We start from the raw sequence: 26,147 nt of genomic DNA, 5'->3' as shown, positions 1-26,147 counted from the left end.
AAATTTGAACTGCACTCATGAATAAACACACACACTTAGATATAATCAAAAATGTCTATTGGAATAAAGCTGGTGGTATTCTATTTTTTTCTCTCAACTATATCAATTGATAATCAATGAAATTAATAATACAATTACATAATTTTAGAAAATAATCCTAAATTTTTATTTACTTCTGTTAATTTTGATGAAAATTACATTATTAATGTGTAGGCAATTATATAAAAATATTTAAACTATAGAAAAGCCAATGCATGTCATTAAAGTTATTGACTGATTGTCGATAAGATATATATTGGACTAGATTAACAGAAATAATATCGAATCGTTAGATTAAAAGTCATTCTAGCTTATCTGATGCGTCTTATTAAAATATAAATATTAAGATAAACTGTAATTTAGTGATTTTAAAATTCATTAATTATAAAACATAATTGGAAAGCTTATTTTAATTATTCTTAATTATTAAATGTTGTATTCTCATTAAATATACAAATAATTTCTACTTTTGCAATTCATAATTATGAATATTTATACTTAAAAGTAGTCTATTTTCAGATAAAACTTGGGCATTAAATGTTACTAGAATAAATAGCAGTACATTGCGAGGCAACAGACTTATGTTGATGGACACGACGAAAACTCCATCTGGATAAATTCTCCCAGATATCCCCCGCTATCGGCTCGTGAGCCAAGCACGGAAGTTTGTCCCTGTTGCAGCCTAACAGAGCACTGGAGCAAATGTATATCTTCGAACAGTCTGGGTGATTAGTCATCCAGATACTTCAACTAATCAGAGTATCTTCACATCACTGTTCTGTCATTTCTATTATGCAGTACAGTAGTGAAAGACTGCTCACTTTTGATGAAGAGAGGAGGTAATTCTTGGTATGAGGGAGACACTCAAACCAAATCTGTAAACAACATATAAGTGCCACTAATTCAGGTGAGCAAACACACTGTGTGAACATTGCCTTAAGCCTCCATTTTTAAAGTTTAAAAATAATGAATTAACGAAACTAGACCAATGTGATTCTAGAAATCAAAGATCTGAAAGATCTTAGTCAATAATAAAGAAACAATGACTCCTAGAACAATTATTTTATTAATTCATTAGATAAGATAGATTAGAAAATAGTCAGATTTAAAGTTATCTTTAAACTATAAAAACTGCTTTTAAATACTAAACTCAATGATAAGATAATTAAAAAAATTTTTTTAAATTATTTAGATTTACCTGCACTAATTACCACACCTTTAACAGTGGAATTATAGAAGAATGCTAATGTTTTCCCTCAAAAATGGAGTTTACACTCCAGTTTTGACTTCTGACATGAAGGATGCCCCATTAACTGGGTTGATAATGTTAGCATTCTTCTAAAATTCCACTGTTAAGGTGTGATAATTAATCCAGCTAACTTATTACTATTTTGTATATTCAAGATTATTAATATTCTACACATAAACAGAATACAGAACTACTTATTTCAATTTAAACTCAAGTAACATGCACAGTTTTTTTTTAAAACTGTTTCAAACAATGTCATTGCTAAGCAACCAACTGTTCCTTTATTTAGTTGAACTTTAAAAAATTAATAAAGATACAGTAAATTTATTTATTAATGCTATTTTTTGTTTATCATTGATCACTTGACTAAATTTAATTCCATTTTTTCACATGCAAGCACTATTTTAAAGAAATCTTTTTGCTTTAATCGGGTGTTATTTACACAATTTGTATATACTATATTTAAAAGCACTCTTTGTCCTTCTAAAATTCCAAACATGGAGCTTTAAACTCTAAAATATTTAACATTAGCAAACTTAGATATTTAATTCAATTACGGGTATGTGCCACTTAATGACAGATATATCATAAAACTACAATGAAGCTGTTCGACTGTACTTTTTCTATGTTTATATACATAAATTCTTGTTGTTCTGTTATGTATAGCCTATACAAGTAGTAGGCATAATGCTACATTCAGTTTATATAAGTGTACTCTACAATGCTTGCTAAGCATGATATTTATTCAAGCATATACCCATTAAGGGACATGCGCTTGTATTAATCTGAGATAGTAAAGAATTTAAATCCAAATAATAATTTATTTTTTCATAAATACTAGAGTTTTAATGCTACATATAAACTTCTGGAATACATTTTTAACATTTATACAATTACAAACATTTATTTCCAATGTTAATATAAATATCAGCTAATGTATAATATTAACTATCCAAATTTAAGTTCACACATTAAAAATTTTAATGTAAGCATCGATTTAACTGGAAATTCGGTAAATTTTCTTTCAATATTATCTCGTAAAATTAACATCCACATGAAAGCATGAGTCATCTCAATTTGTTTTGTATGTGAATGTGTGTATTAAAAACAAGATGTACGGCAGAGATAACATATCACACTAATCAGGAAGATTTTTGTTATTGCAGGAAGTTGAATTTATAAAAATATAATTACATAATACTTCTATACATGTAACTGATTATAATTATTTTCTAAATAAACAAATTGAGGATAGCAGTTAATAGATTTAATGGATATTTACAGTTTATATGATAATTAAATATTAATTTGTAGATTATTGAAACAAAATTATCTATACTTAAAGTGTGTGAAAATACAACCCTAAGTTGGCAAAGGCATCAGCCTACTACTCTACAAGATCTGATTAGTCCCTCGCCACCTGGCAAAATCCATAATGGATATACTTAAAAAGACCCTCTTAGTGACTGTAGGATATAAAGAGAAAGGAGAGAAAACAAATTTTATAAATCAAACAACAAACTGGATTTATTATCAGGCTACATTTTGGCTAGTTAAATATACAAATGCTATGTAATCTGCACTAAAGTGAAGATAAAGTGGAGGTAATTGGCAATGCAACTGCACAGTAAGCAGAAATTGTGGGTTCAAGCTATGCTCCAAACCAATCTTTTCTTCTAGAATATTACAAATGAATAAATTTAATACAAGATGGCAACTTAATCACTTATCTTTAGCCCAAATAACATAGTATTTATATATTTAATTAGCTAAAATGTAGCCCAATAATGAATTTGGCTTGTTATTTGATTAGTAATATAATTCAAGTTTGGTTTCTTATGTGACAATTTTATAAATTTGCAATACAGATTTTTATACATTAGCAAATGAAAAAATTTAACTTAATTATAAAGTATTGCGATTATTTGTAATATTAAATTAATTAATTAATTAAAAAATATATATATAAAATTTCTCTATTGTTACAGAAAATATTGATAAGGAGAGTTTATTTAGTTAATATTCCTCTTCATAAACCAAGCAGACTTATAAAACAGAATTATCAAAATGACTGTTATTCATTCCCATGAAAAAGATGATTCAGATAATATTAGAGTATTGAAAAGGTTATGATAAGATTCACTAAAACAATACAACTGAGAACAAACAAACATACTACTTAAAATGAATATAAATTTTATGTTACCAAGTTTTCCTGCACTTATGTGTACTCCTCATCGAGATATACAATGTATTCCCTTCAAACATCCCTGGTTTTGTGGATTAATTTTGGGAAAAGAAATGCGAGTACAGTGGTATCTCAGGATACGAAATTAATCCGTTCCGAAACTGAGATCGTATCATGAAAATGTCGTAAGGTGGATCATNCTACTGTATTTATTTATTTAGAAAATTTATGAAAATGAATTAAATATTAACTTATTTTAACAATAATAACCAAATTACATATAAAAATATTCATAAAAACAAATAAATATAAGTGTGCGCCATTTAATGACGAAGGTCCCATAAGATTGTAATGGAGATGAAAAATTTAAATGATGAACTGTTAGTATCTGGTTTAGTTTAATGGGATACGGTAACAAAACACACAAGTGATCTGTCAGGAGGGCACCTCTCGGGTGAGCTTTTCCCCTATTAAACTGTTAGATACACGAAAACTCAGAAATATCCACATGGCCTGATGTTTGGTGAGAGACAAACCCACGAATGACTGCCAGTCTTCTGTAGTTTTATCTATCGGTGACTGGTAAAAAATAGTAAAAGATGCTCATAAACATTTTTTTAAAATTTATTTACTTCCACAATATCTTCTATTCTGAATACCGGTATTTTGAACAATCTCGTACTCACTCATTTAACCTTTACTTTCCAGTACTGCTTAAACTTTATAAAAGAAATGTTTTCGGCCTCACTCGAGGTTGCTTCAGGTTACAAGAAAAAAAACCCGGTTTCCAATCTTAGAATGATACTTGAAGGAATGTTGAGTTTTTAAATAAATTCGAACATGTGCGCACAACCTTGAGTGAGGCCAAAAACATTTGTTTTACGAAGTTTAAGCAGTACCGGAAAGTAAAGGTTAAATGAGTGAGTACAAGATTGTTATTTACTTCCAATTTAATTCATTTGTATTGCTGTATAGTATGTTTACTTTTAAATACGTGTAGTTCTTGTTTAACGCAGAAGATAGATTCCTTGAAAGTAGCATATTTAAGCAAAAATGCATAAAGCAAATTCTCCATATAGCATATACCAATGACAATCTATAAAACTGTGTCAAATAAAAAAAGTAGTGTGTAGTATGAAAGTTATCCATAATTAACCCTTTTGCGTAAGTTAATCATTTTGAGATTATCAAGTATGATTATTAAACGACATAAAAAATAAACAATACTGCATTAGCCGAATACGTATTACATAAAAATTTGGAAAACAACCAGAAGCAAGCATTAGTGATATACTAAGTATGTCCAGCTCTTCCCCTAAGAACAGTAGTAGTAATATTCAGAAGGAGTTGCATTGGAACACAGACACTCATCCGAAAAGACATATTTAATTACATAAAAAACAAACTTTGGATCGATTCCATATTATGCCACAGAAAGAAAAGTGGTCATAATCACAGTAGAAAGTCTACCTAGTTATTTCCATTGACAGTTTTAATTTCATCAATTTTTTCCAGAAGTCTTTTAGTCATTGTCATAACTGTGGAAAACCGATCCCAGTATTTAGAAAGCTCTCGCTGTTTATTGAGTTATGCCACCGGCTGTATTGAAATACAAAACTTATCAAACAAAATCAACTTAACTAGTCAAATATTCACTTGAAAATTTTTACAGTGATGGAAAAGTCGAGATGAAATCTACTTGGCATTCTTTTTGCCACGTGTTCAAAGTGGCAGTGTTCTTTTTGTCGTGAAACAATCTCAAAATTGCTCTATCAGAATATTTTCTACCGCAGTTCCTCACAACCAGAAACTGACCTTTAAAGTCACTTTCAAAAAAGCCCCATAAAAGGTTTCACAAGTGACAAGAAGCCAAGAAGTGTTGAAAATCCAAAACAACAGTTACATTCAGTTTATTCTGAACAAGTTCGAAGATTTTTATTTGAATTTTTAGACGTGAAGACAATAAAACATCTTTATCAACATTTACAGAAAAGACTTCTATAAAGTAATTTATTTTATTGCTTTGTTTAGATTGGCTTAAAGTTTTTGAAGTCTAAATTTATTTACACAAATCTAGTCCATCCTACAACTTTCACCAAAATAAAATTTATATTTCTCTAAGATTATTGAGAATTGTTTGTTTTCAGGAGTATTTACAGATGTCACATTACTTCTATTGGATCCATTTGTCAGTAATATATTAGGTCGTTGGTTAAAAATTCAATCAGTCTAAATTTAGATATTTTGTGCTGCTTTCTTTAAAATTCACCTTTATTACTCATTGCAAACAACAGTATAAACATTGCCAAGTGATAAAAATGATATGAGGTACCAAAAGAAATCTTTAAAATAGAATAAAAATATATGACCTACTAATACTATATATTTACTGTTCACTTAAACCTGAACATCAGTGTAGTAAAAAAAAAAAAAAAAAAAAAAAAAAAAAAAAAAAAAAAAAAAAAAAAAAAAAAAAAAAAAAAAAAAAAAGGCACTTCTACTACATCAATTATTGAAAATTACTGTTTTTAATAAATACATTTTTATAATAATCAAGAATTAAATTTCTTTCCAATTGATTAGGCATATATCTTAATTATTATGATAATTTATATACAGGGTGGGAGAAAAGGCATTGAGAAATTGCTATAATTTCTATATTTCTAATGCATAGATAATGAAAATTATTTGACATATAACTTAATAAATAGAAATATGATGCATATCTTAAAATTCAATGAAAGTACTGGTGCCATCCACCAACAACAACACATTTTCCTCAGATTGTGATGTGGATGGGTGGCTCTTCCGTATGTCCATAACTGAATCTGTGGTCATTTTAGCTTTGAATGACAATTCTGAATTTTTTCTTAACAGATCATGCATAACTTTGCTGCACAGCAACCACTGATTTCCACAACTCGTAGCGTGCAGTAATCTGCACTTGCTCCCAAACATTTGAGCGATTGGCTTTTTCTTTTTTTTTTTTGGACCACTGCCCATACCACTGATGTGGGAATTCTAAAATTCCATTAATTGTGTACAAGCATATATAAATTTTATTCTGATTGCACTATTATTACAAAAGTTGTAGCAATATTTCAATACGTAGTTACTTTCTACCGATTGTGTATATAAATTTAAATTGAAAACGATTAATTTATCTTATACTGGAGAGCCTTTAGCATTATTAAAACATAGAACTACACAATACTTTTTTTATCTAAGATTTCTCCTGAAATACTGTAAATATATGCTCTATTGTAGATCAGGTAGGGCTTCTTTTCATTCGTTATAATGTCATTCATTAATAATGTGTTTGGTTTATGAGCTGCAATTTGAATCCCTCTCTCTCCTCTTTGCATAGAGTGGTATACTTTTGGTAACACCTATTAAACAATACACATTTTAATTATTAAATAATTAGCAAATTATAGAAATTTTCTTATTTACACTTTGAATCAAGTTAACAGAATAACCATATTTCTGTCTTTTGTTATACAGTAATTACTCTTGCTGACTGACTTGTTTGGTAATAAATATATCCTCTTCTTGACAAAACTTGTAAGGTGATCTTATAATAAAATTGATTAACAGAGACATGTATAAAAGCATAAAATTATTTATTCTATAAAGAGGGATTGTGAGTAGCATAGAAGACTGTTCCAAAAATAACAATCAGAAAAGTATGTCACCATTGATGTCAGTAACTATTGATAACATATGAATCAGCTACATTGAAATACACATTTAGCACACTTCAGGGTAGAAAAATATAAATATATTTATATTATTTTAAAATTATTTGTCTCTCTAATTTGCAATAATATAACAACATGCATAGGATGTTTTATCAATATCATAATTATTTTACATATAAAATCAAGCCTGATATTTGTTAATAATCAAATGGTACATCCGGATTCATATTGAGTCGTGATAAGGCTACTCAAATTATTAAAAAACTAAGATTTAACATAAGATATTGGCTTAATCCCCTAGAACTAGGGGATTAAGCCAATATCTTATGTTAAATTTAATCATTAGAATGAAGAATCAGCACAGGAGAATAATTATATCTTCTAAATTAATCCGTCTGGAAGAGTGGATGAAAATTCAGACAGAATAATGGCAAATGCATCCAACTGGAAACAGCAGTTGTGGATTCGAGTCTTGCTTTGAGCTAATCTTTTCTTCCAGAAATTTTAAATTAAATCTAACAAGAAATGTAAGTTAAATCCATAGTCAAAATTACTTATCATCTTAATAATTTACTTAGCTATATCATAATCAAATGATATGTCACATCGGGCTATCATCATGAATATTTTATTTAAAATTACTCAATATACGACTCTGTATTATAAAAAACATCATAATCACCAAATCAAACAACTTTTAAACTCAGACTGGTACAAAAACCTCACTAGTGTAAGTAATTCTTATTGTTTGAGATGCTTGACACTTGCTTTAGTGCCAATTTCAGATGTAAACAAATAGTAATGCTTGAGGTCTCACTGTTTTTCCCTATTTTATTAAAATCTATCTATCAAAATTAAAAATATAAGAAAATAAGAACCAAAATTCTTTATGTTGAAAATTAAATATTGAAAATTTTAACATTTTTGTAGTACCGAGAAATAGATAAAGATCAACAGAACATATTCCATCAAGCACAGTAATTCAAAAAAAAAAAAAGTTAGCACAGGAAAGAGGTGACTGACTCATGTTCTATACCAAAATAACTCATACAAAATATTCCAAATTTCGACTGCATAAATCTATTATAAATTATAAATTTCCAAATTTATTTACATTTAAATTTAATGCCAATTTGTAAATGAAGACGAGTTTGAAATGACTAAAGTCAGATTTTAAAATAAAAATAATCTTCAAAGAATTAGCCGAAAATTAAATTTAAATTGTACTTCGATTCGTCGAACATATTTTACGCATTAGATTATTAATAAATTATCGCAAATACATCAGACAAAACTTAAGTTCTGCCAATTGTAATATCAACAACTACAAACTTGACAACATGTGGTTTCAATTCTAAAAGCAATTATTTTTTTATCCTCCGTCGTATCGTAAATATCTAAGCACGACAGGAAGATCCTTGTTTTCTTTTTAATTAAACAACAATCATCTTTCTTTCTTAAATACTTTTCAAAATTTGTTATTTATTTTTTCATAAATAATTAAAGTAAATTATTACTACATTAAAATTAATTTTGAATAATTTTAATTTCTGTAGCTTCCAAAGTTTTTAAATGTGAATTAAAATTCAAGAAAAATGTTTAAACATTAAAATATTTTTATGTTTAAATAAGCCAATAAATACAGTGCAATCGTAAAGTCCTCCCTGCAGTGGACAGGAAAACAGGAGAAGCTTCTGGGGACAAAGTAATGACGTTGAAGACAGACCGACCACTGAAAAAGTTAAAGTTATGTCACCACCACGTGGACATAGTCCACTACAGAGGGACTTTACAAATATTCCTTTTTATCATTGATGTTTATAGGTACAAAATAAACTCAGAATAAGAATTTTTGACAAATAACCAGTGCCAACTTTAAGTCAAACAGATCCAATCTTATAGATTAGAATCCTGTCTTATAGATTTTAGAATAGAGACATTGCATGCCACATCCTACAGGTGCCCAACTTGTTAAGGTAAGATTTGTGCACGCCATTTAACTCAAAGTTTCCTTTAATAATATTGATACATTCTACAATAAATTTATAGAACAATAGAATCTCATTAAATTAAAAAGTTTAAATAACTTTAGATACTTTGAAACAGAATATTTATTAAATGAGTCATATTCGAGCTAAACAGTATATAATTAGAATACTTTGTCACTAAAGTAGAATGTGTTGTCACCCATTAATAATCTTAATAATTTGACAGTTTTGATTAATTTAGAAACACCTTGAAAGAAAAAAAAGTGCTTGGAATAGAGTCAAACTCAACTTCCAAAAATCTGGCAGGTACAATTTCTAAGTTGTGCTATCCAAAATGAGGTCTTTGATGTTTAAGAATATAGAAACTAAACATGACCGTACAATTCGGCACAAATGCAGTTCGACAATTTAGGCAAAGTTTTGGGTATTATCGTGTAAGAAACTCAAGTCAATTACACTATTAAATATATAAAAATATATAAAGTATTAATTTCTACATAACAGATATAATTTTTATAGAATACTAGTAGTGAGTGTCTGGTGTCAATCAGAGGGGGCAGCAAATTGTAAGGTTGGGAGAGGGTAATAAAGACAATGGTGTTACATTTATCAACCCAAGTATTTATAATAACAGAACCAACCACAAACACAAAAAATTGCTCATGCTTAAAAGAGGGTGAGGACTCCCTATTTTCTAAGGTTTCAAAGAATATTTATGCCAAATTTGGTGAAGATATGCTAATGGTATAGAAGCCTTTGCCTAACATACATACATACACAGTTGATTTTCATTGATAATCCATCCGAAAACAATCAGCAAAATCCAAAACTGATGAAAACTGAGGCAATTATTTCCATATGAATCAATGTAAATCCAATTAATTCATTCTAGACACTCCAAAATGCATACCAAAAACACATTTTATATAGAATAAATATTGTGTTTAATACTAAAAATAATAAGAAATTAATATAAAAAACTAATGTAGAGAATAAATAAACATTTAACATGGCATTCAAAGGGCTTTGGAAACTTCTTTTCTTTGGTCCCATGATGAAGAACTGAGACAAATTTTTCGTGAAAAAAAATTAATGAAAACCAAGATATTACTGTATATATTTTGACTTGACTTATATTCAATATATATAAAAACACATTTTCTACAGTTCCAGTAAAAGATTAGATTTAATACAGTATGTCGCAAACATTTTTGGACATTTTACATTGTCCTTCCTCAGGCATTAGAAAAAAAATAATAATAAATTAGAACAAAATAAAATTTTAGAACATGCAATATTTTCCAAACACATACAAAATATTTGAAATGCATCCTAGACATAATAAACTCAAACAAAATGCAAATTAAATCCATTAATAATCTTTAAACATTAAAAATAATTAAAGTTGAACTTTCTATTCCGGTTGCAAATATTTTTCCATGTAATTTTATATATAGTATTTCTTTTGCAATGAATCATTAAAATTACAGAAGTATTACGAAAATACAGAATTTTTATTCAATAATTATGATAAAACAATACAGATTTCGTGTTACAAAATCTCTTGGTAAAGTTTATCAAGTAGAAACTAGATTTTGTTATTGTTTAAAATGAAAATAAATCTTTATTTGAAACGGCAACAATCAAATTTATTTTGATTTTATCTATGTCTGGTAAATAAAATCAAAACAAATTGTGATAAGCTTTGAAAGCCATTCTACTATGTTTGCATTAATGACAAATAACTTTTAAATAAAATAAATAAATTTGAATCTAATTTCTCTCATCATTAATATTTCAAAAATTAAATTTCTTAATTTTATTATGATGTAAGAAATAGATTGAGAAATCAAAATCAGATTTCAAATCTTAGGAAATATTCTTATAAAACGACATGTACTATTATACAAAAAACAATCAATCAATTTATTTCGTAAACCTATATATATATATTTATTAAATTTATTTAGTTCTTTCCTCCTTTTTTTCCTTTAAAAATGCCAATATCATTTCTGAAGGCAAATGCATGTGTGTGGAATGTCAAGAAAACAGCAAGACGGTGGCAACGATCATCATCAGCAATGATGGCAATATTGCCATACTTCTGATGACCACTAGTAACATGATTTGTTGCATGCAATCTGACATTTTGAGTTAATTTCTTGTTATCTTTTAACATGATGGAGAATTTAAAAGCATATCTTTATGTAGAAAACTTCATAAATATCTATTAATTTAAAAATGTAGCATAACAATCATTTTTATCCATCTTGAATATATATGTCAGTGCTTCTCAGTTTTCACAGACCAGCATTTTTCGTTCTGATCCTTCGTAGAGCAGTACTTTTGTGAAATTAAATGAAAATAATTATAAAATGAAGAAAACAAAATTCAAATGCATTTTTTCTATTTTTATTTTTAAATAAAATCTCATTACAGCCCAGTTTGTTATGGACACTGGTCCACAGATCAAGTTTGACTAGCACTGATCTATATTGTACATTCTTGCCACACATGCACATTCTCCTTTAGATTCCAGTTAACATTTTAAAATCTTATACTTTATAACACTAATTAGCATTATCAAATTTACAAGTCGACATGGAACTACGCCAGTTAATGTCAAGAATTAGAAAAGCATTAAATATAAAAAAAAACACACCTCAGCTCTTTTCAGCATCTCCCATTTATTAAGTATTTTCATTGCAAAGACTTTATCGTTGTCTTTCTGCTTTACAACCGCAACCTGAAATCAAATTTGTACCATTAATCGATATTAATTGTTCGTATACTTTAATTAGCACAACCAAACAAAATAAGTTTACCTCTCCAAATGCACCCCGTCCAATGACTTTTAAAATTTCAAAATCATCTCGTGCCAATCTCAGGTTTTTTATTTTCTCGACCACCGGGTTCACTGAAATGCAAACAAATTTACTAATGACATATATTAAACATTAAGAATAAATTAATTTTTAGAAATTTCACAATTCAATAGAACAGATTATGTTTTATCCTTAAAAATTAATTAGCAACTACTTAATTTGTTAATGTGGAATTTGAATAGATCAATCATAAATACATTTTGACCACATCTCACTTAACAAGTTAGTTGTTGGAACGGAACTCCATCATTAAGTGAAGAGTGTGCAATAAAGCACAAATTTATAAATGAAATATGTAGAGTCTTGGGGATTGCAGAAACTAGACTGAGATTAAGAAAGAAGATTCCCCTGCTGGAGAGATGGTTGTAAGTCTAAGTGGTCGTTAAGCAAGGAGTGACAGTACTGACAACAATATACTAGGAGAACACATTACTTTACATCATCACAAAGTTATTATACATGTATTAACATATATAAGATATTGATATATTAATAAATATATGAGTGTGGTTCAGACTTCTGTCCAGGATTTCATTAATGTTGATGGACCCATATGGGTTACACAGTCTCAAATTTGTTTCTTTCTCTAGGTACTCTCTTTTCACATTTCCCATTGTTTTGGCAACAATATTATGCCTGCAGAATAGAAGTTATTTAGCCAGTGTCGGAGCTAATGTACGACAAAATCTCAGATTTCAGTGTTTTGGGCAATCTTCTGTTTTTTATGGTTTCCTTCAAAAAAAAAAAAAAGCCAAACAGATGATAATTGCACGGAGATAGATCTAGAATTCTCCAATAAGTCCATTGATCTCCTCCACCACATTCAGGACCAAGCTCATGTGAAGGATTGTGTGTCATTACCAAACAATGAAAGAGGTGTAAGCTTTGAAAGGGGAATACCCAGAGAAAGAAATATAAATTGGGACTTTGTAATGTGTACAGTTCCACCACCATTACCAAAATTTTCGAAAAAATTTGAACTGCACTCATGAATAAACACACACACTTAGATATAATCAAAAATGTCTATTGGAATAAAGCTGGTGGTATTCTATTTTTTTCTCTCAACTATATCAATTGATAATCAATGAAATTAATAATACAATTACATAATTTTAGAAAATAATCCTAAATTTTTATTTACTTCTGTTAATTTTGATGAAAATTACATTATTAATGTGTAGGCAATTATATAAAAATATTTAAACTATAGAAAAGCCAATGCATGTCATTAAAGTTATTGACTGATTGTCGATAAGATATATATTGGACTAGATTAACAGAAATAACATCGAATCGTTAGATTAAAAGTCATTCTAGCTTATCTGATGCGTCTTATTAAAATATAAATATTAAGATAAACTGTAATTTAGTGATTTTAAAATTCATTAATTATAAAACATAATTGGAAAGCTTATTTTAATTATTCTTAATTATTAAATGTTGTATTCTCATTAAATATACAAATAATTTCTACTTTTGCAATTCATAATTATGAATATTTATACTTAAAAGTAGTCTATTTTCAGATAAAACTTGGGCATTAAATGTTACTAGAATAAATAGCAGTACATTGCGAGGCAACAGACTTATGTTGATGGACACGACGAAAACTCCATCTGGATAAATTCTCCCAGATATCCCCCGCTATCGGCTCGTGAGCCAAGCACGGAAGTTTGTCCCTGTTGCAGCCTAACAGAGCACTGGAGCAAATGTATATCTTCGAACAGTCTGGGTGATTAGTCATCCAGATACTTCAACTAATCAGAGTATCTTCACATCACTGTTCTGTCATTTCTATTATGCAGTACAGTAGTGAAAGACTGCTCACTTTTGATGAAGAGAGGAGGTAATTCTTGGTATGAGGGAGACACTCAAACCAAATCTGTAAACAACATATAAGTGCCACTAATTCAGGTGAGCAAACACACTGTGTGAACATTGCCTTAAGCCTCCATTTTTAAAGTTTAAAAATAATGAATTAACGAAACTAGACCAATGTGATTCTAGAAATCAAAGATCTGAAAGATCTTAGTCAATAATAAAGAAACAATGACTCCTAGAACAATTATTTTATTAATTCATTAGATAAGATAGATTAGAAAATAGTCAGATTTAAAGTTATCTTTAAACTATAAAAACTGCTTTTAAATACTAAACTCAATGATAAGATAATTAAAAAAATTTTTTTAAATTATTTAGATTTACCTGCACTAATTACCACACCTTTAACAGTGGAATTATAGAAGAATGCTAATGTTTTCCCTCAAAAATGGAGTTTACACTCCAGTTTTGACTTCTGACATGAAGGATGCCCCATTAACTGGGTTGATAATGTTAGCATTCTTCTAAAATTCCACTGTTAAGGTGTGATAATTAATCCAGCTAACTTATTACTATTTTGTATATTCAAGATTATTAATATTCTACACATAAACAGAATACAGAACTACTTATTTCAATTTAAACTCAAGTAACATGCACAGTTTTTTTTTAAAACTGTTTCAAACAATGTCATTGCTAAGCAACCAACTGTTCCTTTATTTAGTTGAACTTTAAAAAATTAATAAAGATACAGTAAATTTATTTATTAATGCTATTTTTTGTTTATCATTGATCACTTGACTAAATTTAATTCCATTTTTTCACATGCAAGCACTATTTTAAAGAAATCTTTTTGCTTTAATCGGGTGTTATTTACACAATTTGTATATACTATATTTAAAAGCACTCTTTGTCCTTCTAAAATTCCAAACATGGAGCTTTAAACTCTAAAATATTTAACATTAGCAAACTTAGATATTTAATTCAATTACGGGTATGTGCCACTTAATGACAGATATATCATAAAACTACAATGAAGCTGTTCGACTGTACTTTTTCTATGTTTATATACATAAATTCTTGTTGTTCTGTTATGTATAGCCTATACAAGTAGTAGGCATAATGCTACATTCAGTTTATATAAGTGTACTCTACAATGCTTGCTAAGCATGATATTTATTCAAGCATATACCCATTAAGGGACATGCGCTTGTATTAATCTGAGATAGTAAAGAATTTAAATCCAAATAATAATTTATTTTTTCATAAATACTAGAGTTTTAATGCTACATATAAACTTCTGGAATACATTTTTAACATTTATACAATTACAAACATTTATTTCCAATGTTAATATAAATATCAGCTAATGTATAATATTAACTATCCAAATTTAAGTTCACACATTAAAAATTTTAATGTAAGCATCGATTTAACTGGAAATTCGGTAAATTTTCTTTCAATATTATCTCGTAAAATTAACATCCACATGAAAGCATGAGTCATCTCAATTTGTTTTGTATGTGAATGTGTGTATTAAAAACAAGATGTACGGCAGAGATAACATATCACACTAATCAGGAAGATTTTTGTTATTGCAGGAAGTTGAATTTATAAAAATATAATTACATAATACTTCTATACATGTAACTGATTATAATTATTTTCTAAATAAACAAATTGAGGATAGCAGTTAATAGATTTAATGGATATTTACAGTTTATATGATAATTAAATATTAATTTGTAGATTATTGAAACAAAATTATCTATACTTAAAGTGTGTGAAAATACAACCCTAAGTTGGCAAAGGCATCAGCCTACTACTCTACAAGATCTGATTAGTCCCTCGCCACCTGGCAAAATCCATAATGGATATACTTAAAAAGACCCTCTTAGTGACTGTAGGATATAAAGAGAAAGGAGAGAAAACAAATTTTATAAATCAAACAACAAACTGGATTTATTATCAGGCTACATTTTGGCTAGTTAAATATACAAATGCTATGTAATCTGCACTAAAGTGAAGATAAAGTGGAGGTAATTGGCAATGCAACTGCACAGTAAGCAGAAATTGTGGGTTCAAGCTATGCTCCAAACCAATCTTTTCTTCTAGAATATTACAAATGAATAAATTTAATACAAGATGGCAACTTAATCACTTATCTTTAGCCCAAATAACATAGTATTTATATATTTAATTAGCTAAAATGTAGCCCAATAATGAATTTGGCTTGTTATTTGATTAGTAATATAATTCAAGTTTGGTTTCTTATGTGACAATTTTATAAATTTGCAATACAGATTTTTATACATTAGCAAATGAAAAAATTTAACTTAATTATAAAGTATTGCGATTATTTGTAATATTAAATTAATTAATTAATTAAAAAATATATATATAAAATTTCTCTATTGTTACAGAAAATATTGATAAGGAGAGTTTATTTAGTTAATATTCCTCTTCATAAACCAAGCAGACTTATAAAACAGAATTATCAAAATGACTGTTATTCATTCCCATGAAAAAGATGATTCAGATAATATTAGAGTATTGAAAAGGTTATGATAAGATTCACTAAAACAATACAACTGAGAACAAACAAACATACTACTTAAAATTAATATAAATTTTATGTTACCAAGTTTTCCTGCACTTATGTGTACTCCTCATCGAGATATACAATGTATTCCCTTCAAACATCCCTGGTTTTGTGGATTAATTTTGGGAAAAGAAATGCGAGTACAGTGGTATCTCAGGATACGAAATTAATCCGTTCCGAAACTGAGATCGTATCATGAAAATGTCGTAAGGTGGATCATCTTTTCCCATACGATTACATGTAAAACCAAATAATTCGTTCCAACGCGAAAAACATACTCGAATTAAAGCCAAGTAATACTTTAAAAAAAATAACTGTAGTAAGAAAAACAAATGAAAAATGCAAACTAATGTAACGTCGTATGGTGAGTTTTTGTTCATATCGTGGAGCAAAAATATGTTCGAATTTCATGTCGTATCCTGAAAATTTCGTATGCTGGGGCGTTCGTAACCTGAGGTACCACTGTATAGTACTGTAGACAGCATTAATAGAAAGAGCATCCAAAAAAGTTTGTTATTACATTAAATCAGTACATTCCCACATATATTGCTTACAATATCTGGTCTGTACTTGATTTTGGTCAATATCAACTTCCAAAATTAATTATTTAAGTTTATAACTGTTTACGAGTAAACATAGTCTAAATTTTTAACCTTTAAAGTTGTTTTTATACTTTTATTCAAGATTTTATACCTTTTTGTCACTTGAATCTCCACCTCAAAGTTGCTAATGAGGCCTTTTCTCAGGCCCAATACTAATTTGGATAGGCCCACAATGGGACGGCCGAGTGGCAAGGGAGGGACCTGACACACAATTTGTCATTCACATACCAGCTTTTTACATGCAAATCTCACATGGGAAATTATTTTATGTTAATAACTGAACATTTCTAAATGAGTAAAAAGCAATATTAATTTTAAGAATTGAAACTACGGCAAAAAAATCAAAGAAGATTCTAAAGAAAAAAAATATATATATTAATGTTTAAGTATAGTTCAATTCAAAATCATATTCTGGATATTATCTGGAGTGCAGCCATGCTGTGACACTTGGCTACATATCAAAAATTTTGTTATTAAAATAATCTAATTTTAGTTTAAAAGGTTAGTTATTGTAATATGATTTTCATTTGTCTTGTTACTTTATTTATTATTTTATTTATAAAAATAAATGGTGTTAAATTATATGACAAACTTGTTAAGCATTTTAAAAAACAAATGTAGATTTTTTTACTTAAGATTTAAAGTAAAACAGCTCAAAATATTGAATATTTTCAGAAGGATAGAATGAATAATTAGCCAAATTAAAGACAAGTTTCAATGCTCACCACTTGTCCAATTTGGTATTTATTATAATGACAATAAAAGCAATATTTAAGACTTAAAATCAACACTTTAATTAATTAAAATTAATACTAAAACTAAGACTTAAACATTAACTTTTTTCGCTTATTTCTTTTTGAAGAGAGAAACGACTCAAAGTAATGAATAACTAGGCACTTCAGTTAATCAGCTGAATTATTTGATGCACCCTTAATAGTGGGTGAAGATTAAATTCCACATTCCTGAAGAAAACCCATTAATCGGGCCAAAAAAGTTGGAATTTGTTAAACTTTTCCCACTATTAATATTCATTAATTCAATTATCCAAAATATTTTAAATGATGCAAATAAGCTCTCATTTACATTTATTTACTATAAAATATACATTAAAAATTGAAAACATAACTGGATTTGATAATTAAAGCACTTAAAAGAGGCTGTTTATTAATTGTGCGTACAGTTTTTGAGCCACTTTTAACCATCTACCTTCTTGTTGCATACAACAACGTACTTTCGGTAAACGCCTTGCCCTTTAATTATGTACACAATAGTTGGGACTTCCGACATTGAAGAAAACTCCACAAACATTTTCTGATAGTTTATATGACTAATAAGTAGGCTTATAACGAATTTGTATGCCACTAATACCACTAAAAAGTCTAGGTAGACAATACATAGCCTCATCTCACTCCCTTGTGTACAATGCTATATTTTTTGCAACCGTCTATACTGCTTAAACTGTATGCATAAATAATAGATGGTCCCAAAAATAAAATTATATTTGGAAATATTTTTGCTTTAATTAATAATATAAATATAAATACAAATTTGCTTTCTTCAGGCAGAGAAACAGAAAGTGTGTGTTAACGGTTATATTTTTGATTTTTAACTGTAAAGTTTGGTGTAAATTGCCATATTCTTAAGTACACATGTTAATTTCCAATCCTAGTTTATACCTATAATAAATCAAATAAAATATATCTACAGTAACTAGATATACTGTAGATATGCACCACACAAACACACACAATATAAATATCTGTATTTGTTTTATATATATATATATATAACGTTAATTACTATAGAAAGTTAAAAATGAAGTTCTGGAGATGTTCAAAGTTGAAAGGAGCCTAGAAAAGGTATTAATTCAAAGGAATGCAGCTTTTGCAGGGCACATCACAAGTTGGACTTCTGAAAATTTAATAAAGACCATGCTTTATTAAATTTTCAACTTGAAAGAAAAGTGGAAGACCCAGACTTGAATTATAATACATTTTTCCACTCCACCAATGGGATGCTGAATTTTAATCTCAAAAATTCTGATTTTAGTAAATTCTGGTATATAAATCAAGATGTATGTCCAAAAAATTGGGTATATGAATCACACATAAGAGTATATATAAGTATATACACACTTATACAGCAGGATTTACATTTTAACATTATTTTAAATCGTTAGTGCATTACATGGTGATTCTAAAATAAACTACACCAAGACTGGTCACAGTAATTGTGAATTTCTGCATTTTTTTCTTTGTGACATTAATCCTGTATTTTAATAAATTTGTTTTCTGACAGATGGCTTGACAGGTATGGCAATGCAACATTCAAATGATTTGCCAAGAACACCCGATGGTTGCAAGAAAGTGAAGAGTTCGCCACTTTCCATACACTTCTGCAATAGAGTATGCATCTTGCCATTAAATATTGACATTTTTAAGGTGTTAGGCCAAGTTTAACTTGGATTCATAACAAATTTATTGTTTTATCTATTACCAATATCACACTTTATATAATTATAAAGTTGTTTAAGTTAAACTAAATATTTTATAGTTAAAAAATTAGTTGTTCAATTCTTATACTCGAACATTAAAAAAAATATATATATAAATTAAAAGTACTTGCGTAAACTTATATAAAATATTTGCTATATAAGATATGTCATTTAGGATATTTGCTGTTGACATTACTTCACAAAATATTGAAATTAATAAAGTATCAGCAGACGGCGAGGTTTCAACAATAACATGTTCGGTCATTAAACTTTCAATCATATCTTCTTACTGATCAGCTGTTAGCCATGCAATACTGTAACTAAATATGATGCCGTACTTCAGCTGTACAATGACCAGTAGAATTGGTAATAATGAAAAGCAATACTGTGAATTTGCTGTGCCTTCAGTTCATCATTTCAATAGGAATTTAAAATTTTATCTGGCTCCACTTAATTTCTATAAAATTTCTTTTACACATGATGAGTCAAAAAACCTTGAAAGCACAGTAGAGTCTCTGTAATCCAACATACATTGGACCAGCAAGTGTCAAATTACTGGATTTTCTATTTATGTAACAGTAAAAAAAAAAAAACACTTGGTTCACAGGTTAATTTATTGTATTAATCATGATTGTGACTGTTTTGCCAACTGCATGCACAACAACTAAACAACTAGTGACTGATGATGCATGCATACACTGACAAGAGAGAATACAAAAATTTTGTGTGTACTAACTATCCTGTGGAATGTTGGATTACTGGATGTGTCAGACTGCTGAGTGACAAACTATAGATACACTACCATACATTGATGTAAATATTGATAGATTTGTCAATAAAGCAAAAAATAGTATATAAATTTATATTTTTAACAATAATTCTATGATAATTCAATAATTGTGGATTCCAACCCATTGAAATTTTTCTACATTAAATTTGAAATTATCTATCTATATAATTATATAGAAAACTAAGCCTGGAATTATAAATTAATCAAACGATAACACCCGATTTACTTAATTACACAGTTGTCGATATTTTTGATTTTTAAATTTAATGTTCTATTCTTCGTGGTTATTCCATATTTTTTTTTTTCAACTTGATGATGATCTATGAAGTAGATCGAAAACGTTCGTTTCTTAAATAAACTCCCTCGGCAACGGATTAGGTGTTGATTATTTTGATTTCTGTTCAACACCTGATTCTTCAGGTCACAACTTGACTGATTAAATATATGTACAGTACATACATAAAGTAATCTGGACTAAAAGTAGATGATTAAGTTGCCATCTTGTATTAAATTAGTTAATTTAGAATATTTTGGAAGAAAAGGTCTATTTGGAGCAGAATTTGAACCCACAACTCCTGCTTATCAAATACAAGTACAGTAGAGCATCGATTATCTGACCCCCGATTAACCGTCACATAGGTTAACCGACCGTTCTAGTCGGCAAATTTCAAATGTCCGCTAGTGACGTGACATTACAAGATTTGGCTATGTCTTGGCTAGTTTAATATTATTTTTGTTAAATTTTTGCGTGCTTTAGCTGGCATCAACAGCTCGACCATTGAAGGGAGGCCAATATTTAAACGAAACTTAATTTTCTAATTATGAGTGGTTGGTTGTTTCGTGAGCAATAAAATAATTTTAAAATAATTTTTAACAATATAATAGCGACAATTATTATTTTAAAAAAAATTTGTTAGGCTAAACATCGATGAAAATTCAACGCAAAGTTGGTTAATAGCGATATACTAATTAACTAATTACATGGGATATACCAATATCCTAATATACTATACACTAATAATGTATTTTTTCCCTTCTTTTCGGTTATCCGACCAACCTGAGTCCCCAATTGAGTTGGATAATCGATGCTCTACTGTAGTTTCATTGCTAATTACCCTAAACAGACTGAGCGTACAATTAATTTAGAAGATATATACCAAGATGGTAACTTGTCATGCCGACAAAGAACGACTATGCACCCACTGTCTTCATGAACTTTAAGCTTTTACCTGAGTATGGTATATACATAGTTTTACAGTAAACTAAGCCCAAAATTATTTGGTATCTTTGATAAAGTATTTTTTATCCTTTGTATCAAGTTAATTTCTACTTAATCTAATATTCAATAAACTTTGTTCTTTCATTAGGATACAGTAGGACAATTATCATAAAAAAATATCTTCATTTACTCATGATATAGCATATATCTATGTTGCTTTATATGTTGTTTCAAACCCAAACAATATAACAAATCAATTGCTCCAATTGCTTTCTCTTTTTTGTTAAAAAGGAGGAATTAAAATTAAAGTATAAAATCTTTCTCCGTAAGATATAAATTTTGTATATATTTCAAATATTTTTCGAGTTAATACTTAATTTCTGTTTGAAAAAACAAATTTTACCTGCTATTTATTATAGATTAACTGTTTAAATGTTTTATTAAACAGCTTTGAATAAAAATATAAATATACAATTACTTATTTAATGTGATGATTTAAAAAAAAATCTGAAAACTATAAAAACTATCTTTGCACATGCTAAAATGGTTCAAGGAGTCAAGTTTAATTCGGAATAAAACATTTTTTGAAATAGCTAAGTATCATCAAAAGCAGCCAACTTCTGAAAACGATTGTTTTAAAACCAGGAAATGTATTTGCTGAAATGGTCCGAAAGTGCCATTTTTATTTGAATTCTGTTATTTTTGGAACTAATCGAATCCAACGATCCAGTGCTATTTCAAAGTTTGTTTTATCCCGTACAAACTCAACTCCTCGAACTGTTTTTAGCACACACAAAGACTTGTTTATCTGCGGCAGTGATTTTCAACTAAGGTGCCGCAATGACACTTTGGGGGTATCACAAAATATAGTGTCAAGTATATCCATAACATTTCTGCATTAATCAAAGTATAAAAAACAATAACTCCACATTGATAAAGTAGTAATAGAGGTACTGCACAAAAAAACTTATAAAGATGTGGGTGCCACTATTAGAAAAAAAAGGTTGAAAAACACTAATCTATTTTGTTGTTAACATTAGAGCATATAAAAACTAATGATAATGTTGCACAAATTTAAAGAAATGTATAATAAAGTATTCATGAATGCTGAGCTTATTAATTACTAATGACGTAATAATGAGCCATAATTAAAAATTTAATGATTCACAAAATAAATATGACTTAATTTACAAGTAGATATTTTAACGATCAATCAGTGTTAGAAGTAGTGCTAGTAAATACATTAGTCAACAAATTATATCCTAGAAAAATATAACAATTTTAATTTAATAAACATGGAAATTTTAATTGTTTAATGGAATTTTTGGTTTAGATTCTATTCAAAACAGCAGGACTGAATCATCCTAAAGGTCATCAGAACAAATTTAAATTAAGACCAATTAATTAAGCATTATCTAATTAAGCCCTAAGGTACGTTTCCTTGATTTCTATGTCATCCTGAGAAATGAATTTGCTAGTTTATTTATAAATAAAATTACGATGACTGATTTTTTTACGTATGGTAGATTACAATAGCTTCTCATTGAATTATTAGGGGGTGAGTGGCACAGAGGTTATGACAGTAACATTATTGCAGTGGGAAAAGAATTGCAGATAGCCTACATGTATTATAACAACTTTTTGAATCACTTTAAAACACATACAAAAGACCAAGAGAACAGTGCTAAGCAACTCTCCACCTGGTTTCTAGTTCGAAAAGAGATCACCTAGGTACATTTACCCTAGTTTTGGCATGTTTAAGCATTGCCAAGTATTGCCATCCAGCAGTAAATAAGTACACAATAGAAAAGAAAAGAGCTATTCAAAAGCAAAACAAAATGGCTGCCAACCATATGGAGTACGTAAGGCATCTGTGAGAAAAAATTCATATAGGTAGATGTCACAAAACACGACTATAGAATTACACTTATAAATCAAACTTAGTTTTACAAAACTTAAAATTTTCAACACCCACAAGTCTAATACAAGGGGGAAAGAAACTATTTTCAGTTAGAACACTTCTGTTTCTGTAGACCCTTACACCCATGACCTATAGTTTTGGGACCTTTATACTTTTCATATAACTTCCATTTCTGCAGAGCCCTCTGGCTTTGCAGAAATGGAAGGTATAAGAAAGGTGTAAGGGAGATACAGAAGATAGGAGAAATCCCCATTCTCCCCTTCAGATTACAGTCAACATTTACTAAACTTAATTGAAGATTTATTAAACTACACTCATAGCTGCACCTACTCATATTATCCTTTATTACTACATAAACTCGAGGAGTTTATCCATTATTTCTTACTTTTTAATTTAATTCCTTAATATAAAAAGTCAAAATATCATATACAAAAATTACCATAATGAATAAATTATCATTAGCAAATAATTCAATTATTTATGCTAGAATTTTTATATTTTCTAAATATAATAAATATTAACCTATAATTAAGAGAGTCACGATTAATTATTTTATATCGCAAACATATCACTTCTACTATTTTAAATTTTGCATTCTAAATTTACCTTGTTAAAATCGAGATATATTTAGAAAGATATATTGCCACTTATCCAAATTTGATTCTCTTAGAAACATCCATTATAGATGAATATTCATTATCTATATTTCTTTAATACTTAATTTTCATTTTATTTTTCCTATTAATAACTAATTTTCTAGATAATAAACGACAGAGCATCGTATTTACGATGTACTCGAATTTTCTAAGAACCATTTAAAAATTCAAATTTTCCAAATAAATATTTATTTTTTTGCATATTCTGATCAATTATACTTTTTAAATAGTGCCAACTTTGCATTTCTCTACAAAATAAGAGAATTTTTAACGTTAAGACTGAGTAGGAACAGGTGCATGGCCCGTCCTCGATCCATAACATAACAAAGGAATTTAACTAAATTTTAGACATTCACTTCCACTTTTCGCTTTAAAGTTAATCTATAATTTATACTTCAAATAAAATTTTTATATCATCATTCAGCAACAGTATTTTTTTAAATAATTTGTCAAAAAAATAAACTATATTCTTACATCTTAAACAATTTAAAGTTTATATATTTTGCAAGAGGAAATAACCTCGAGATCACTCTATTATTATTTTATAGAAGAACAATATCCACTTAGGCAAACAAGAATATTTTAGATTAAACGCCGATCTCGCAGGGGCTACCGTTTACCAGATTTCATTTTGCACTCGTCTGCAGAATAAAAATTCCAGATGTCAATGGCAATTCCACTAAAACTCAACAGAGGAGAGTCAGCCTGGCATACTTCGAGACCCACCATTTTTGAGCAAACACTCCAGAGGCATCGCAATCGTGCACCAAGTTTCTCGCCCAAACTATTAAATATCCAAAACGTGGGATAAGACGAGAAGAAAAACCGAAACCGATCGGGCCTGTCGACGCGAATTACACGTATGTACGGCAGCAAACGAGAGCACTTCCTCCGGACGGGAAGGGAAAAGATCATTCCAATTTCGTCCGCCCCGGCCCTTCCACGGGCACGAGAATTAATTAATTTCGGATGTAAATAAGCAATTATTTTTAATTCGAGTATTTTATGTTCTCTTAAAGGATTAATAATAATAAAAAAAAGAATGTAGATCAACCGGTGTAGCTTTTTGTCTTCCGTGATGTATTTTTTTTTTTTTTGCGTACAGGAGTGGGAGGGAAAACTAGTCACACAGCAATTATTGTATTAATCAAGCCGTTATCAGAGACTGTGAAGGTTCCACAAGCGATCAAAGATTTGCACAATCTAATCTAAGGGAGGGAAATAAGAGTGGAGAGTGGATTTCCTGCAAGAAAGGCGCCCAATCAATAGGAAAGGAGCTTCTTAAATTACACATTTATCCCGTAAATCGCCGTACTCACTGTAATCAATGAAATTCGTAACAGTCTTTTCCCTTCTGAGGGACGAGTTGCAGCATTCGTCGTACAGGACCACCACAATGTCCAGAAGTGTCTCCAGGCCGAAACTTTTGCCGTTGAAGACGACGGGACCTCCTAAAATCATCTGCTCCAACTCCCTAATACGATCTTCGGGGGGTTTCCCGGACATCTTTTTCATTTAATTAATATTCATCTCGGACGACACAAGCGCAAAGACGTTGGATTCTCATCCAATCGTCGCTACCTTCGCGTATTAAATAAGTTCACAGCGTCCAAAACGGTAAACTCCGCATCGAATACTTTACATTATGGAGTAACTTCGACTTCGACGACTTACAAACTTTAAGATAAGCACCGACATGACAAACAACGACGGAGATGACCACCGCTACACTGCCCCCTGCCGGCGTGATTTTTTACTCGTTAGGTCATTTCCCGTCCCGAAAAAAAAAAAAAAATATCGAAAATTTCCCCGCATTTTTTCCTCTCCGTCACCCTTAAACCCTCCCCGAAATATCGTTTTAATTCCTATTTTCGCCTCCTTCGAACTTCTAATTCGTAAATTAGCTGGATTTTGATTTTTTTATTTTATTTATTTTTTTTTTTATTGGATGTTTCCTTTCGCACGGAAATGGTCGGAAATTACGGCAAT

General features: G+C 29.1%; 1 protein-coding gene across 1 annotated transcript in view; it reads right to left on the bottom strand.

Annotated features, from left to right (window-relative positions):
• The window catches only part of LOC111623973 (serine/threonine-protein kinase MRCK alpha-like), a 108,912-nt gene extending 83,020 nt beyond the window's left edge, over positions 1–25,892 (bottom strand). The window contains exons 1-3 of the mRNA XM_023366719.1: positions 25,478–25,892; positions 11,991–12,082; positions 11,828–11,911 (exon numbers count right to left, since the gene is read on the bottom strand). Of these exons, the coding sequence (XP_023222487.1) occupies positions 11,828–11,911; positions 11,991–12,082; positions 25,478–25,673 (372 nt within the window). The 5' untranslated portion in view covers positions 25,674–25,892. The remainder of the gene's footprint in view (positions 1–11,827; positions 11,912–11,990; positions 12,083–25,477) is intronic.
• Between the last annotated feature and the right edge of the window lie 255 nt (positions 25,893–26,147).

This window comes from Centruroides sculpturatus, unplaced genomic scaffold, assembly GCF_000671375.1.
Source record: "Centruroides sculpturatus isolate CEXI.00-Female unplaced genomic scaffold, Cexi_2.0 scaffold382, whole genome shotgun sequence".
Lineage (NCBI taxonomy): Eukaryota > Metazoa > Arthropoda > Arachnida > Scorpiones > Buthidae > Centruroides > Centruroides sculpturatus.
The sequence above is the reverse complement of the archived record's forward strand: the minus strand, read 5'-3'. Positions and strand labels throughout refer to the sequence as shown.